At 37.1% G+C, this 16,885-nt stretch overlaps 1 protein-coding gene across 1 annotated transcript; it reads right to left on the bottom strand.

Annotated features, from left to right (window-relative positions):
• Nucleotides 1–827: 827 nt before the first annotated feature.
• On the bottom strand, nt 828–16,452 carry ENKUR (enkurin, TRPC channel interacting protein). The gene is made up of 5 exons (XM_069458916.1): nt 16,376–16,452; nt 10,665–10,810; nt 8,786–9,009; nt 5,654–5,800; nt 828–1,001 (listed from the first exon to the last, which is right to left on the bottom strand). The coding sequence occupies exons 1-5, from the start codon at nt 16,450–16,452 to the stop codon at nt 828–830; spliced, it is 768 nt and encodes a 255-aa protein (XP_069315017.1).
• Nucleotides 16,453–16,885: the final 433 nt, after the last annotated feature.

A 16,885-nucleotide genomic window follows, 5' to 3' on the forward strand; every position in this document is an offset into this window, starting at 1 on the left:
TTACATAAACTTATTGCTTAATAAATTATGTAATCTTACAAACAGTAACTTTAGAATTCACAAAATAGATAAGGACCAAAAAGACAAAAATAACTCACTTTAGTAAAATACACATAGCAAATTATGGAATGAATATCAAAGGTTTTAAACATTTGTATGCCAGGAAGGAGGTTATTCTCTTTAATCACTCACCTTCAATGATGCCTTTTATAAGTTGTCCTCTTGATTTTGTAAGTTGTCTTGGTAATTTTTCTTCCTCCAAATATAATCCTTTCATCATATATAGTGTTATGAGTACTGAAAATATTTATTGTTGGGAATAACTGCAAGTGTCATAGGCCACTGGAAAATGTATCTTTTAAATCTGTGGAGCTCTGAAACAATGTGTAGAAAACACTGCAGAGTAATAAGAAAGCATATGCTACGATTTCCAATTCTAAATACTTAACGGTTTTTAAAGTTGTGCTCTTTGTATCATACAGTGCAGAAAAAATCTGAAGTTCTGTGTCCTGACTTTATTTTTTCAGGGCCCAGAAATTAACGTTAATGTGAAACAAGCACAAAATAATAATGAATGACATTATAGAACTGGAACACAGAGCCTCACACTTTAACGGTTCAGACGTGGAAAACATAACATTAGTAAAAACAAAATTTTCTCTTGTGTAAGGGGATAACAATTATTCTTTAAACATTGCCTAAGCATTTTGATTAAGACATTTTTTATTCTCCTCATAGCATTTTCCTTTTAAAAAAACATAGTTTTATTTTTATATTTTCCATGTTTTGTTCCTACATTAAAGTTATTATACTTTAAAAATCTATTATTACTTATTGGCAATATAAATAATTTTGTGCTTTTCGATGACAGCAATGTCATGTTCCAGTTGCTTCATTTCTTCCTCCAGCTTCTGCTTGCGGATCTTCTTTGGGATGGAATCTATGAAGACGGAGAGGGACTGGAACTCCTTGTGGACCTCCTCCCAGTTCTTTTTCAGCCCCTGCAAATGGTAAAGAAAACTGTAAATACTGAAGTCAACCGCAAAAGAAAAGGAAAATGGAAAAGCAAAGCAAACTGGCAATGAAAAATATAAATAGGTAAAGAGAACATGAGAATAACTTTAAAAATGATATGTACTTATCAAGTGCTTGGCCACAGTAACCAAAAATACTGCACCGAGGCCAAATCCTTTCCTTAACTGTGTGCTGAATTCCCATTGGGAGTATTTATTTGCTCTGTTTTTTATGTTACTGTACTTGTTTTTACCATCCAATAGTGCACGCAGGGTTATGCGTAGTATGAAGCTAAGCTCATAGCAAATGCTTTGGTTAAAAAACAACTTAGACTTGATAGTCCCATGTAAAAAACATTTTTGAAAAAGAAATTTTTTCTTATAAAATTTTTACTTTCTTTAGAATTTTCTTTTTTTATCCTCATTCTTTGACAGAGAAATCACATCAAAAGACCTAATTATGATTTCCATCACTGTATTTTCTTACATCTGACAAAATGGGTTTGTAAAAATGCCAACATTTGATTTTACAAAAAATGATCTTTTATGAAATCCTTAATATATCTTTTCAATATATTAGAACAAATCGCCTTCTATATAGTCAAGGGCTCTGTATTTCCTATCAATGTATTCTAGGAACAATTGAAAGATCATTAAATGGGACACTCATGCTAATGTAATAATGTAGTTAATGTTTTATAGTCTCAGAAATCAACAAATGCAAAATTACAGATCTCTTAGGAGCCATCAAGGTTATTTCCATAGTGATCATTTCTCATCACAGTGCACTAGGAGCGTTGACAGAATGGTCTTAAAGTACTAATTAAATTCATTCAATGAAATTTTATAAATGAACACTTTTTATTATTTATTCTGGGTGCACAGATGATCTTATTTACACAAAAACAAAAGGCAAAACAGAAAGTGCAATTTAAAATATTGCCTTGAAAACCTGGTCCTTGGAAGCCATGGCCATACATTTAGGTTTAAAAGAGGATTAGAAGTGTCTTATATAATAATGCCTTCATCATAAGCCCTCGTAGCTCAAATTTAATCTCGTAGAAACTTCTTGGGGACAATACCATTTCAATGACTTATTCCACGCTTAGGAAACAGTGACAGTAGGCCGGGGCACACTATGTAGAACAGGCTGGTTGGGGAAAAGGGCAACACATTTTGACACCTTCTTGAGCGAGAATAGGATCTGGGAAAGGGAAAAGAGAGAAGGAAAAGTATCCAGATTAAATTTTAAAAAGAGAGGGGTAAGTTAACACAATTCTTAATAGTGTATGAGCTGGATTCTAAAAAGAGGTCCTCAAAAGAATTCTGTTTCTCCACAGCCTTTCATTATGAAATGTGACATAGGTTCCCACAGTGCTCCGCGGGGGGCCCATTGCAGAGAGGAAATCTATGTATTTATACACTTTCAAATATCAAAGGTTTTTCTTAGCTGGTTGGGTGATATTTCCATATTACTTGTGGTCACAGCAGCTACACTTTTTCTCTGTATTTTCTTTTAAAGCATAGTTTGCTTTTATCTTCTAGTGTGTACAATAACGTTTGGATCAAAGTCAACAGCTAGGGATGGAAACTCAATGTAACTAATATTTCACATTATAGTGAAATAGGCTCCTTGCTGTGTCTAAGCCTTTTTTTTGGGGGGGGGTTATTTCATCTAAAAAAGATCTTTTATCCATTGCAGCAGTAGCGATTTTCCCTTATTTTTATTTCTTTATTTTTCTCTCTTCTCTTTTAATGCTGAAATAATATTGGTAATTTTGGGAAAAATTCAAATAGGGAGAAGTGGTCCTATAACAAGAAGTACTTTTATATAATGAGAAGTGCACCCCGCCCCCCCACCGCAGAACGTTCTCCCCCTTCTGGCCCTGCTGGGTGACTGGGGGAGGGGGCGGGAGTTGAGCCTCCTGGGCTGTTTGTTCCTCTGGCCCTTTTCCCTCTGGCAGCTGAGTGAGTTCAGCCAAAGAAGGCCCTGCAGGGACAAGGCAGAGATTGGGGCATCTCTTCCCGCTCTCGCCTGATGCTAGTTCTAGCATTCAGCTGTGCCTAGAACCTCCATCCAGGCTCCAGCTCTCCCTGGGCTCTGGCAACGTCCCTTCTTGTTTGTCCCTGCCCTTCAAGCCCAAGTGGTGGCGAATTCCCATTGTCCTTAGTTCTGGGGTCCTCAGCATTCCTCAGTGGTTCCCTTAACCCTACTCTGCTTCTGTAAATGGTTCCTTCCTACATTCCCTTCCGAATCCCAGCGGAGCCTGCCTTCTATTTCCTGCCGGAGCCCCGGCTGACACAGCTTCCTCTGCCACCTCCTACGCGCGTATGTGCCATGCAGAGGGGAAAACACCAGCCTGGCCGTTGGTAAACGTGAGTTTTGGTCCCTGTTCATCCACTTGATAATTTTGTGACGAAGCGAAAATGCAAACCAAATTCTAAGTTCACTGACAGTAAGGGCTGTGTTTGTCTTGCTCACTGGCTGGGGACTAAGTGTGGCACATAGTAGATGTTCAGTAAATGAATGAAAGGCTGAGTGAACAAATGAGCCCACTTAATCTATTTGTATTTTCTGTCCTCATCTGTAAAATGAGAAGTTTAGAATCATCAGACCAGATGATCCCTTCCAGGTATAACGAAGTTTGGAATCATTAGACAGATGATCTTTTCCGGGTATAATGGGACTGCTACTTTATGAAGATTGAGCAGAACGGGACTTACTCAGAGACATACAACCATACTGTCATAGAACTATGTGCAGCTCCTAACCAGGGAAGGAAGCACAGCTCTGGCTGTAGGAGGATGGTCAGCGGCTTTCTTACCACACAGCTGGACTCCCTGGCTGGCAGGGTGTCGCACGGAAGGGCAGCTGCAGCGACCACGATAGGAAGCTGAGGGCTGCTTATCTACTCTAGCCAAAGAGACACAGGAGGGAAGAGCCTGTCCCTTTTTCAGCGTTTTTAGGTATAAAGACGTGGCTTTCACAAAGGCATGTACTTTCTGAAAATGGGACACTCCAAACAAGAGAGAGAGAAGGGGCCACAGACCAGCACGCTGCCTGCACGTGACATGCCAATTCCCGCCCCCGTGTCTGCCAGCCTTCCTGCCTGTGCGCGGCCCTCCTTTCCAGCGTGCTCTGAACATCTGTGTTTTACTGGGCATGGCGGCACCGGGGATGCCGCTATCAACAAAGAGACTCCGTCCCTGCCCTCAAGCCGCTCCTGCTGTCTGGGACACCTCTCACTCTGCACTTCCAGGCCCAGCTAAACATCTGCATCTGCCAGTGGTGACTGGTGCCTTGGAACCTCATACAACTTACGATCTGTGCACACACCGACACACACGTTCATGTCTGAACATGTATATAGATGCCAATTAAATGACATCAATTACATTACAACATTCTCTATAGCAGAAGTTTTATCTTATGCCTTTCTTTAATATCCTCAGGGCTTAGCATGTAAGAAATGTTTATTGATGATCATGATGACTGATAAAATGTTAAGAATTTGTAACAGCACATGAATCCATTTTCAACAGAGATTAAGAAGGCAGTTGAGGCCGGGCGCGGTGGCTCACGCCTGTAATCCTAGCACTCTGGGAGGCCGAGGTGGGCGGATCGTTTGAGCTCAGGAGTTCGAGACCAGCCTGAGCAAGAGCGAGACCCCATCTCTACTAAAAATAGAAAGAAATTATATGGACAGCTAAAAATATATATAGAAAAAATTAGCCGGGCATGGTGGTGCATGCCTGTAGTCCCAGCTACTCGGGAGGCTGAGACAGGAGGATCGCTTGAGTTCAGGAGTTTGAGGTTGCTGTGAGCTAGGCTGACGCCACGGCACTCACTCTAGCCTGGGCAACAGAGTGAGACTCTGTCTCAAAAAAAAAAAAAAAAAAAAAAAAGAAGGCAGTTGAAATGGCTTTGTAGAAAGCTTTCAAAATAAAAAGCAGAGACGAAAGTACTGTCTATACCTCTATAATAGCATGAGCCTGACTATAGAAGGTTCGAGTAGGTGCTTAATAAACACTCTACAAATGACAAAGCAGCAAGCCCACTCACACGCCCTAATATGTTAAATGCTTCAGATAAAATCCAACGTTAAAAACTCCAGTGTAAATATATGTTTAAGTTTATTTTATTCAAAATAAGAAAGATATATGTAAAGCCTAATACCCGTTTTATTTAAAAATTTGGACATTTGGCTTTTAGGAAAGAAGAAAATGTTGGTCTAAAGACAGTTTCAATTATTCTAGAGCTCCATCTAGTGAAAGATATCTAATTTATGAATATTACTTTTTTACAAATTCAGGAACATAAGAATGAAAATAAAAATGGTTTTTTGCCTTATTTATGCATGTTCGTTGTAGGAGAAGGTAGGTTTCCTTACAGCACTAGTTCAGGAAAAAAACAGAAGCTCACCAAAGTGGAAACAAAATATTATTGAATGAACCCCTATGTTACAACTTATTGCTCTCCCCAAAGAGTTGGCTTTGCTGCAAGTAGTTTGCGCTATAACCAAAGGAGAGTGTTCTGATTTTTAAAAAAGTGCTGGCTTTAATAATCAAGTTGATGGTACATCTTTCTTTCAGAGATGTTCCAGAGAGTTCCAGGTGAACATAAACTGCAGAACACTCACCTGCAGAACCGCCTCCCTTTCTTCGTCGGAGAGCCTTTTCATTGCAGCTTTCTGGAGTTTTTCCTGGATATAACAATCATATTCTTCTTGGGCTTTCTTTACTTCCTCATTTCGCTTACATATGTATTCAGGTGTAACGCCATAATCCTGCAAGGATTTTTCAGAAAAACATAATCAATATCCTGCATGCAATCTTATCTGTGTACATGCCAACCAAGGGCAGGGAGAAAACTAGATGTTGCAGATTAAAGCCTTCGCTCAAACCCTGCGAATTGACAAAATTTGGTGATTTTCCTCATTGAGAACTAGTTGATTCTAGTCTTTTAAAACTGTCTGAGTTGATACTGTGGTCCTTGTTTTCCTTCTTCAATTAATAAATGTTTCCAGTGCTTGTTCTTACTAGATGACTTGGCCCTCACCTTACTCCTAGGAGTTGGCTTTTTTATCTTTCATGTGCTTCAGCTTTTACTGTGAAAAATATCTGAAGGTCTCTTTTTCATAGTCTTCTTAAATAAAAGAAGACAAAGGCTTCTAACACATTATAGAAACAAACCCTTAAAAGATACCAAAGGATATCAGTGTTAAGAGGAGATTCACTTGGGACCCTGAGCTTGGTTTTGCAAATGCAAAATACATTTTTAGGCTCCTGGGGTGCTTGTGAGGACCAACAGGGAAGCAATCAGCTGTCATTCTTTCGAATTAGTCAATGTGTTGATGTCACTGTCTAGAGAAACAGAAATGCTGTGTGTTCATTCTTCAAAAAATTATTTGAGAATGTACTTGGTGCTAGGTGTAATAGTGAACAAGAAAGACAAAGTTGCTTTTTTTTTTTAAGACAAAGTTTCTGCCCTCATGAAATTTGTATTCTATGGTGACAGAGACTCACCAAAATGGAGTATAAAATAATATATAAGTGCTCTGAAGTAAAATAGAGGATAGTAAGGAGAAAGAAACTAATAGGTGCTATGTTAGATAAATAAGGAAGTCAGAGAAGAACTCTCTGAGCAAGCAGCAGTTGGCAGGGTATGGTGGTCATTAAAAATATTTACAGATATTCTGGCTCTCCTCCTTCTGGGCACTAGGTAGGACAACTTTCCTGCCCCCTTCAAAGCAAGATGTAGCCATTGACCTAACTTGTCCGATGTGAGTGGAAGTGACCTCTGTCACTTCTGGGTAGAAGCCTTAAGAGCTAGTGGATGACTTGCCATGTTCTTTTTCTGTCTGGTCTAGTGACAAGCAACGTTTTGGCTTTTCTGGGTCCTAGAAAGAGGATAACAAGAAGCAGAGCCTCTAACAGCCCTCAATGAGCAGGTGGCATAAGCAAACAACAAAACTGTCATTTTAAGTCACTGAAATTTGGGGGCTATTTGTTACCTCAGTGTAACCTAACCCATCCTGCCTGAACAGGGGATAGAAACTCTGATATAAATGTGCTCTGGAAAGCTGCAAAGAACAGTACCAGTGAGCTCTGAGAGTACAGCGTTCTGGTGAGTCACTGCAGTGAGAAACAGGCTGGGCCACTTCAGGAAATGCTGAGGGCTGCGTCTCATTATAGCTCAGTATGATAACTGATGTTCATGACGATGATTCTGCAGCATCTCACACACACGACAATAAATTATGTTTGGCGTGCTCTGTTTAAGAAAGGCAATGATGCCATATATTCCGGAAAAAAAAAATCTCACAAATGAGGGGGAATAGCTTCAGTGATCTGAAATACTCCTATGTACTGAATCATGGAGGTCTAATATATGCTATTAATATTAGTAATTCCATGTATTATAGTATTCAGTCTTTGTTAAATTTTTATTAGGTGCCAGGTATTATGTCAAGTGGCTAATGTTCTTTATATCATTTAATCCTCCTACAACCCTGGGATCAATCCAATGACTCGTTAGGAGATCACAGCGTTAGTAGGTGGCAGAGTCAGAATTTGAAATGCCATCTTAACTACCATTGCCAAATACTTCATGTAGTCATCCATCCTTTAGTTTGTTTTCATGAATGGTTTCTCAAAGCAAATGGCATATAATTTATTTGGAATTAAAATATGAGGTTCACTCACTTTTTTAAAAAAATAGCATTGTCTTTGAAAGGATTTATTTACAATCTTGCTTGCCAATAATAGACTTAGATAAGTCTTTTGGTAAGCTATTTTATTTTAAAGATCTTCTATATTTAAACCATGAAACTTAAGCTTTTATGATGTTTTCCAATGAATTTATAAGCCTATCTAATACACACCTTTTTAGCTAGAAATGAAGGCCCCCAAAGCACTAGATTATTGTTCAGTACTTTCAAGGTTTTACTCCAAACTAAAAAAAATATATACACATTAAAACACTAATAAAGGCTGGGTGTCGTGGCTTATGCCTGTAATCCTAGCACTTTGGGAGGCCAAGGCAGGAGGACTGCTTGAGGCCAGGAGTTCAAGACCAGCCTGGGCAACACAGCAAGACCCCATCTCTATAGAAAAAATTTAAAAATTAGCCAGGCCTAGTGGCACATGCCTGTAGTCCCAGCTACTCAGGAAGCTGAGGCAGGAGGATCTCTTGAGCCCAGGAGTTTGAGGCTGCAGGGAGCTATGATCACACCACTGCACTCTAGCCTGGGTGACAGAGCGAGACCCTGTCCCTAAAAAAAAAAAAAAAAAATAGTAATGAGGATCATTTATACTACACTGACAAGACGGATGGTTCTAAATCTGTATTACTCTTCATTTTTTTCATTCTGCTGCAAGTTACTATAATTTAATGACTACATCATAAGATCTTCTAAAAGGTTATTCCTCCTAGATTTATAGTAGTGACTGCTTTAGTGACATTTCTACCTAACTAAGAATTAATATCTTTCAGAGAATGTTTGTTGTAATTGCTAAATATATTAGTAATTGAAATTAAGGAAAACGCTATAAGTTTCATCTAGTGAACTAGATGGTATTGTTTACTACAAGTTCTCTGTAACTTCGTCACAGTAGATTTAGACCAAACACAGACTGCAGAGGAATGGGAGTTGGTAATCTAGATGATTTAGACAGTGAGAGCGCTATTAATGGGAATACAGACAATCACCATGAACACCAGACTTAAATTACCTGAACTCAGGTGTGTCATTAATACATCACACGTCTACCTTTTTATTGATGTACTTGGGAAGTAGTCCTGAGGTTTCAAGATCATGCTTGTCTCCAGTTCTTTTGTCGACGTAAATTGGCTTAGGCTTTTTAGCCACTCCCATGATGACATCAGCTGCATTTGTGTTTATAAAATTTTTTCCGCTCTGTATTCCCATGACTGGATGGTCACCTCTCAATGGCACCGCAGGCTTTTTGGGTTCATTCCGATCGAACTTTTTTTCTGTTAAACATAACAGTTCCTTCTTAATAGTAAACTATAAACATTGCTACTCATACTATTTCTAATATCCAGATATTTTACCACTAGTGTAGTGAATTTTTATTAATATGTTCAAGGCCAGGTGCGGTGGCTCACGCCTGTAATCCTAGCACTCTGGGAGGCCGAGGCAGGAGGATCGCTTAAGCTCAGGAGTTTGCAACTAGCCTGGGCAAGAGTGAGAACTCATCTCTACTAAAAATAGAAAAATTAGCTGGACATGGTGGCACCTGTATTCCCAGCTACTCAGGAGGCTGAAGCAGGAGGATCGCTTGAGACCAGGAGTTTGAGGCTGAAGTGGGCTATGATGATGTCACTGCACTCTACCCGAGTGACAGAGTGAGACTCTGTCTCAAAATAAATAAATAAATGTATATATTTAAATTAAAATATTTAAGGTAAAAAGTTTGTAATCATCTCCAATCTCACCAACTTGTATACATTAAATATGTACAGCTTTGTCCATGTCAGTCATACCTCAATAAAATGGTTTTAAAAAAAGAAAAAAACTCAGTAATGAAAATGAAAAAAATTCAGGCAACATAATCAATTAATACATTGAAAAACAGTATAAAAATCTAAGGAAGAAGGATAGCCACCCCAAATTATGTGCTAGCTAACTAATGTATTTTTACTGGCTACTGGAAAGTATTTTCTCATAAAGATTTCAACAACAAATGTTCAGGTTTCCCATTTAAAGCAGGTTTAAATGAAAAACATTACAACTCTTTTCTATTATCAATATTACCAATAATTGCTTCTTCAGAGGAAAATTATTGTAAAATTTACTAAGTAATCAAACTTGATGTACTGAAAGTCCAAGAAGCTATGGATTTTCCACTAAAACTATTATTATACCAAAGTATAAAAATCACGTCACGGCTGTGTACCCAACACGCAGCTTAACAAATAAAACATTACTAATATAGCTGAAATTTTTTATTTACTCTTCCCTGATTGCATCCTAAAGTAACTATTATCCAGAATTTATTTATTTCTCTATACCACATTCTCTTCATTAATAGCAGATGAAATTGGCCATTTTAACACAGCCTCTTCACTTTGACCATTCCAACCAATTATCTTGCTACAGCCACATCAAAATGGTTTGTCAAAATGCTAAAAGGTAAAATAATTATAATTTATTTCCAAGAATGAAAAGTAGCAACTATCTTGACAAGGCCTCACTCCATTCTTAACCCTATCACGATTACTAGAGACTTTGACTTTATTCATTTTTGCATTGTTTGGACTTGTTAAGAGGTCATATAATTTTTTTTTTTTTTTTTTGAGGCAAGGTCTCAAAGGGCTCTGTTGCCTGGGCTAGAGTATAGTGGCATCATCACAGCTCACAGCAACCTCAAACTCCTGGGCTCAAGTGATCCTTTTGCCTAAGCCTCCTGAGTAGCTGGGACTACAGGCATACACCACCATGTGCAGATAATTTTTTATTTTTTGCAGAGACGGGGTCTCGCTATTGCCCAGGCTGGTCTCAAACTCCTGGCCTCAAGTGATTCTCCCACCTTAGCCTCCCAAAGTTCTGGGATTACAGGTGTGGGCCACCAGGCCGGGCCCATCTAACTTTTTTAATATTAAATATTAAGAGTGATAAAACCTACTTGGTGGTAGCGTTTTTTCCTTTGAATGTTTCTTTAGGAAATCCTTTGGAGAAGGTACTTCAACTTTTGCTGGTCCCATAGTTTTCATCGAAGTTTTAACTTTGTGCATGTCATCTTTTACAGCTGTCCTAAAAATTGATATGTACCTAAAATTAAATTTAAAAAGTTGTAGCATTTATATTTCTAGTAAAAATTATTTAAAGTTTAAAAACAGGCAGACATTTCTAAATTATTTAAGTCTATATTCATATGGAAAATAGCCATAAATCATAATTATCTGAGCCCTATGCATCAGGCTTCAGCAAGCTAGATGGAAGTTCTACCCTAAGAAAGAGGTGCCAGAGTATTTCCTTATTATCCTTTGAACATCTGTAGCATCCATAGTGATGTCAGCTCTCTCTCATTCCTGAGGTTAGTAATTTGTGTTTTCTCTCTCTCTCTGCTAAATCTGGCTAGGAGTTTATTAATTTTCTTAATCTTCTCAAAGAGCCAGAATTTCATCAATTTTCTCTAATGTTCACGTTTTCCATTTTAATTATTTCTTCACGGATGTTTATTATTTCTTCTCCTTACTTTGGGTTTAATTTGCTCTGCTTTTTTTTTTTTTTTTTTTTAGTTTCTTAAGGTACGAGTTTAGGTATTTGATTTTAAAACTTTGTGCTTTTATAATACAAGTGTTTAAAGCTATAAATTTCCCTCTAAGCAGCACTTTAGCTGCATTCTGCAAATTTTGATATGCCACATTTCATTTTCATTCAGCCCAAAATACGTTTTAAATTTCCTTTTGATATCTTCTTTGATTTAGAACATGTTTAGCACGTTTGTTTAGACATGTTTGTTTAGTTTTCATATATTTGGGATTTCCCAGATATCTTTCTAGTTGATTTTCATTGTGGTTAGAGAATATACTGTGTGTGATTTTAATCCTTTTAAATTTTCTGACACTTGTTTTATGGCATGAAGTTTGGTCTATCTTGGTAAATATTTTGTATATACTTGAAAGCATATTCTGCCGCCGTTGGTGCTATAGAGTATTCTACAAATGACAATTAGATAAAACTGGCTGATAGTGTTTTCAAGTGTTCTATATTCTTATTGATTTTGTCTATACGTCTAAGCAAACAGACAAGATTTTAAAGCCTACATTTCATGTATAACCTCATTTGGAGCATTATCTTACTTTTCTGTTATAATTTCCCATTTGCTTTGATATCCTCATCAAAAATATCTTATTGTATTAGAACCAGGTAGTATATAAATAAATATCAAACAGTATCTGATACATAATGAATTATCAGAAGACTAAAAAATAATACATGCTATTGAAGCAAAAAGTGCTTGTTAGGTTTGTTTTATTGGCTCAGGCTAAAAGGTAGCATGCAAACCTATTAAAGTCATGGGTTTTGGTATCACATTTGTGTCTCAATCCAAGCCCTTGCTCTTCCTAGCTGCCTCAACTTTCTCAGCCTGAGTTTCCTCTCCCGTAAAATTGGGAAATACTATTTATCTCATAGGATTCTTGTGAGAATTAAATAATGACTGTGAAGAACATAGAACAGTTATCTGGCATGTTATAAATATTAATACATTGAGCATATTATTAATAATAATAATATTCTTGTCATTATGATTACTGGATATCTATCTTGATTAAAATTTTAAAAACTGAAACTGTTAACTCTTTACTTCCTTTTACTTGTGTCCTAGCAGACACAGTCTTATTTCCTAAACATCTGAGCCATGATGCGAGGTCATTAATACAACAGAAACAAATAGACTGACATACTTTCCTGACTTGTACAAACAAATTCTCATACCACAACATATTGTGTAGCATTGCTTACCTGTTCTATAATCGAATATACTTTTAAAAAATGAGTCTAACATTCACAAAATCTCACTTATCCACAAATTTCCCTGGCAACTAACTTTAAGGATTATTGTTGGCATATTTTCTTCTCATAACATTGTTAGGTATGTGTGAAATGCCAGTGAGGTATGCTAATACCTTTTACCACTGTTATATTACCTATAAAAGTCCAAATTAGAGGCAATAACTCAAGATGAACAGTCAACCAGTAAATTCATAAGGAAGCTATAATTTTCCTTGCTGACAAAAATCCTGTTTGTGGATCACTCATATGTCTGAAGCAGAAAAATGCCTTTTTGAATTATCCCTTCTATTATGTGATTCTATTAATTCTATCAGGTGATTCTATTAATCACATCACATCTTCAGTTGAGTGCCTGATATACACAATATATATCACACATATAAAAATATATATCATATATATAAAAATATATATCATATATAAACATGAGAAGAATAGTTGGGTAAAATAATACAGGAGATGAAGATAAGTGTTATAATTGTGGAAGTCTGTAAAGACTACCTAGCCAGATGAAAAATATAAATAATAGCTTCTAACACTAATCATAAAACTCTGAGACCATATATTGTAGCAATGGGAATTTTAGCATAAAATGTCATTATGTCAAAAAAAAAAAGGCTTTGGGATAGTCTTGACTCTATTCGCATATAAGTTTATTAAAAGGGTTACTGCTTTCCTTGATTGAATTCTTGGCTGTAGTTAGTCAGCAAAGTAGAAAAGAACCTCAGGAGAAAATAACCATTTAATCTTGGAGTTCATGATGGTCAAGAAACAGAATGCCCAGCAGAGTCGGACACCTAAGCCTACTTTAAACAAGGAGTTGTTATAAAGACTTCAGAACATAGACGTATAACAGTATCGGCACTGAATCAAATGGAACATAGTTCAAGAAGAGTGGGAAGTTCCAAAAATGAAATTCAGAGTACATGTTACGATTAATCACAATGAAAAACAGAAAGGCATTTTAAAAACTAATGGTGTTTAGGGCATTAAATATTCCAATTTTCAAAAAGCATGCCTCCAGAAACTCTATACTGGTGAACCTGATGTCAACTTCTGCAAGAGTTGTAGAGAGAATCTGTATTAGGTTCATAGAGAAGAAATGATTACAAGAGCCCATTTGGACTTTCAGGTCACCACAAATGAACAACAATTAAAAAAAATAAGACTATTAGACTCATAGATCAGGGAAATATCTTAGATATAATAATCTGCATTTTGATGTTAGCAAAGCCTCTTATTAAATCCTTGCTGATAAGGCAGAGAAAGATGAACTAATTAATGGGTCCATTTAGGTGACTGAACACTCATAAAAAGTATTGCTGTCAGCCTAGAGGAGGAATCTCGTAGCCTACTGAAGTGCAAAGTACTTGCCCTGTTCAATGACAGATGGAGATATAAAAGACATGCATATTAGATTTGCAAATGACAAAAAGCTAAGAACAATAGTTAATAGACTGTATGAAAGATTCATAATTCAAAACTATCTCCATAGATTAATGAGTTGAGATCAAAAAGAATCAGATACGTAATTAGAAGATGGGAGAGATGAACCTTAATTATAATCCACGCAGGTACTTTCTATGTGAGCCAAGAGTGGGACATAACTTTCAAAATGCTAATGGAAACTTAGTCTGCATGGATAAAAGTACTGTGCCAAGTATTAAAGAAAGGAGATAATAGTTTCATGGGCTGTTCAGACCATATCTGGAATACTGCTTTTTGAAAAAGGGAGAGAAGGAATGATTGGAGATATTAAATAATTACAGCCATCAATGGAAGGGTGACAGATTTGGTGAAGATCTTGGAAACCATCTCATGCATCATGGTAACTCAAATTTTGAAAACTGAATCATGGCTTCCCATTGACTTCAACACTTTCATACTTAAGTATCAGCTACGGGAAAGTGCCCTTCACCTGATTTTGGTCACATATATCCATCTTCTAAAAGCTTTCATTTAGTATCTGCATCTCTCATTATGGTTTTCAATAGTATATTACTTTGTGGTTAGTCAACATTTAATTTAATGTTCATATTTCAGTTCCCCAAGAAGACTGTAAACTCTGAGGTGTGGGAGATCACAGCGCTGTCAACTGTCAGAATCTTGCCAGGCTGGCGAAGCTGCGGTGAGCTTTCCTGGAGGTGGGTTTAGAACACCGTGATGCAAACAGGACTTGTAACTTTAATACATTCTTTCTCATGATTAATACTATCAGTGAGGAGACTGAGTTAGGACAAGTTCATGCTAGTGTGGTGAGAAAGAACTGGTTAAATGTTTTATTATGCTTCTCTTATAAATGAGTGGTTTGTATGCATGAGGAGTCAAAAACGCCTCATGGTTGTTGTTGACAGTGTAAACTGACTACACCCTAATAGAAAGGGTTCTTTTGGCACCACATTTAGATGCCTTCTTTTCCTCTTTACCGTAAGTCCTTTTTCTACTTATTCCTTTATAGTAAAACCAAGAAGTTTGTGCTTTCACTCCAACATTCCCTAACCTGATATACTAGCGCAATATTATACAAATAATAAGGGCTGGGTTAATGTTTGCCAAAGGAATAGATTGTTCCGATGTTTTGAAAAAAATTGCCTAGATACAGTTAAGCTTTTAAATTTACCAGTGAACAGAATACTTATATAATAAAATATCTTAACATTCAAATTCAGTATTCTACAGAAAATACAATCTACCAGTGTGTTACAGAGAGGCGGAGCTTTTATCTTGTATAGCACACAGGGATTTGGTCCCAAAAGTTAGTTCAGCAATACACAATTTGAATGCTCCTCCTAAAGTCAGCAATTGTATCATAACTTACTTTATATTCTTCTTTCTGATCTCTACTAGATTTTGAGAAGCTGATGGAAATACAATATAATTACTTCTCTGGTTAAAACCAGATACTCAGGCTTAAAACTGAAGGAGTTGCCCACTTGTTCAAGATGTTATGCACTCCAAGTAACTACTAATAAAAATAATTGGCCATGAGATCTGAAAGGGATCTGAGAGATTCTAGAACATTTAATTTGTTTTACAGAGCAGTAAACAAATGAAACTTTATTCAAGATCCCCCAAATAATTAGTTGCAGACCTTGTTTTTTTTAGCCCAGTGCTCTTTTAACGTGGTTTTTCTTGCATAAGGAAAAGGATACAGGTAAAAGACCAGAAACATTTCAAGTCCTAGGAGGGATGAGATATTCCCCACTAGTTACCTTCTACCCATGGATTTAAATAAGTTCTAAGTCCCTACATATGAGAGTAACTAGAGTGTTTACTTTGTGATTACCTTTTTAAGATTTGGGGAATACAAGGGATTCTAACACCTATATAAAAATTTTTAACTCAATTACATATTTTGAGGTTCATACCTATTCATCCATTCTTCCTCCCATTCAACCATTAGATCTGAAAAACACCTTAGAAACTACCTAGTCCATCTGCTTCGCTTCACCTATCAAAAATTGTGATTTTCTCTTTTCAACAACATAAAATTTCACACTATGTTATACACCACATCACCCACGAACAAGTAGATAAATTACAAAACAATTACATACCGTATTAAAGGGAGACTAAGTGTAACATAATAAAATGGTCATCTCACAGCGCTGGAGCGCCCCCTCTGTGAATTGCAAGATGCTAAATACCTAGGTTTTTCGACCTCTTCTCTAAGCAGTTGTCAACCAAGGCTACTTCATTGGGACAAATATATATATATATATATTTAAAGCCTCATGATACGTATAATTATTCCTGAAGTGAAATAATTATTCCCCATTTCTTGTTTCAAGTGGTAATCTTTGCTTACCCACATACCTAGGAGGCTGGGGAGGCTCCTTCAGGTCTCTGGGTATGAGGTTATAAATGCACTCAGAAGAGCACGCTGGATCCATGGTCACCAAATGACTCCTTAAAAACTATCCTCAACTTTTGTCTCCCTGTACTAGTGTCTCCGTCTCTTTCTTCACAGCTTCCCCTTTCCTTTCTTACTCCTTTGCCGTCTCAAGAAATTCACGTTTCTCTCTTTCACATAATCCCCCTCTGACCCCTTGTTAGCAGTGTGCTCTCGGGAAGAAAAGAAAAAAAAAAAACCCTTTCCATTCCTCTTGGGATTGCTTAGCGTTGTTGGCGCAGTTGCTGCGGCAACAGTTGCTAGGCGACGGGGAAGTGGAAGGCAGCGCTGCGATCTGGGTTCCCTCCCCTCTTTCTGCAGCGCCTTCTCCTGCCTGAGAAGTTCATGCGGAAGCCACTGTTTATGTGTCTTTGGGAGTAACGGGGTGAAAATGATGTACCTTAAAAATTGTGCTCCTTTCCATCTCTGTGTGT

The sequence above is a fragment of the Eulemur rufifrons genome, chromosome 25 (genome assembly GCF_041146395.1).
Source record: "Eulemur rufifrons isolate Redbay chromosome 25, OSU_ERuf_1, whole genome shotgun sequence".
Lineage (NCBI taxonomy): Eukaryota > Metazoa > Chordata > Mammalia > Primates > Lemuridae > Eulemur > Eulemur rufifrons.

Coding starts and splice junctions, on each gene's coding strand:
- ENKUR (XM_069458916.1), bottom strand. CDS start 16,452: ATGGATCCAGCGTGCTCTTCTGAGTGCATTTATAACCTCATACCCAGA. Junction 10,811..16,375: donor GAGCCTCCCCAGCCTCCTAG/GTATGTGGGTAA, acceptor ATTTAATTTTAG/GTACATATCAATTTTTAGGA. Junction 9,010..10,664: donor GGAAAAAACGCTACCACCAA/GTAGGTTTTATC, acceptor TATGTTTAACAG/AAAAAAAGTTCGATCGGAAT.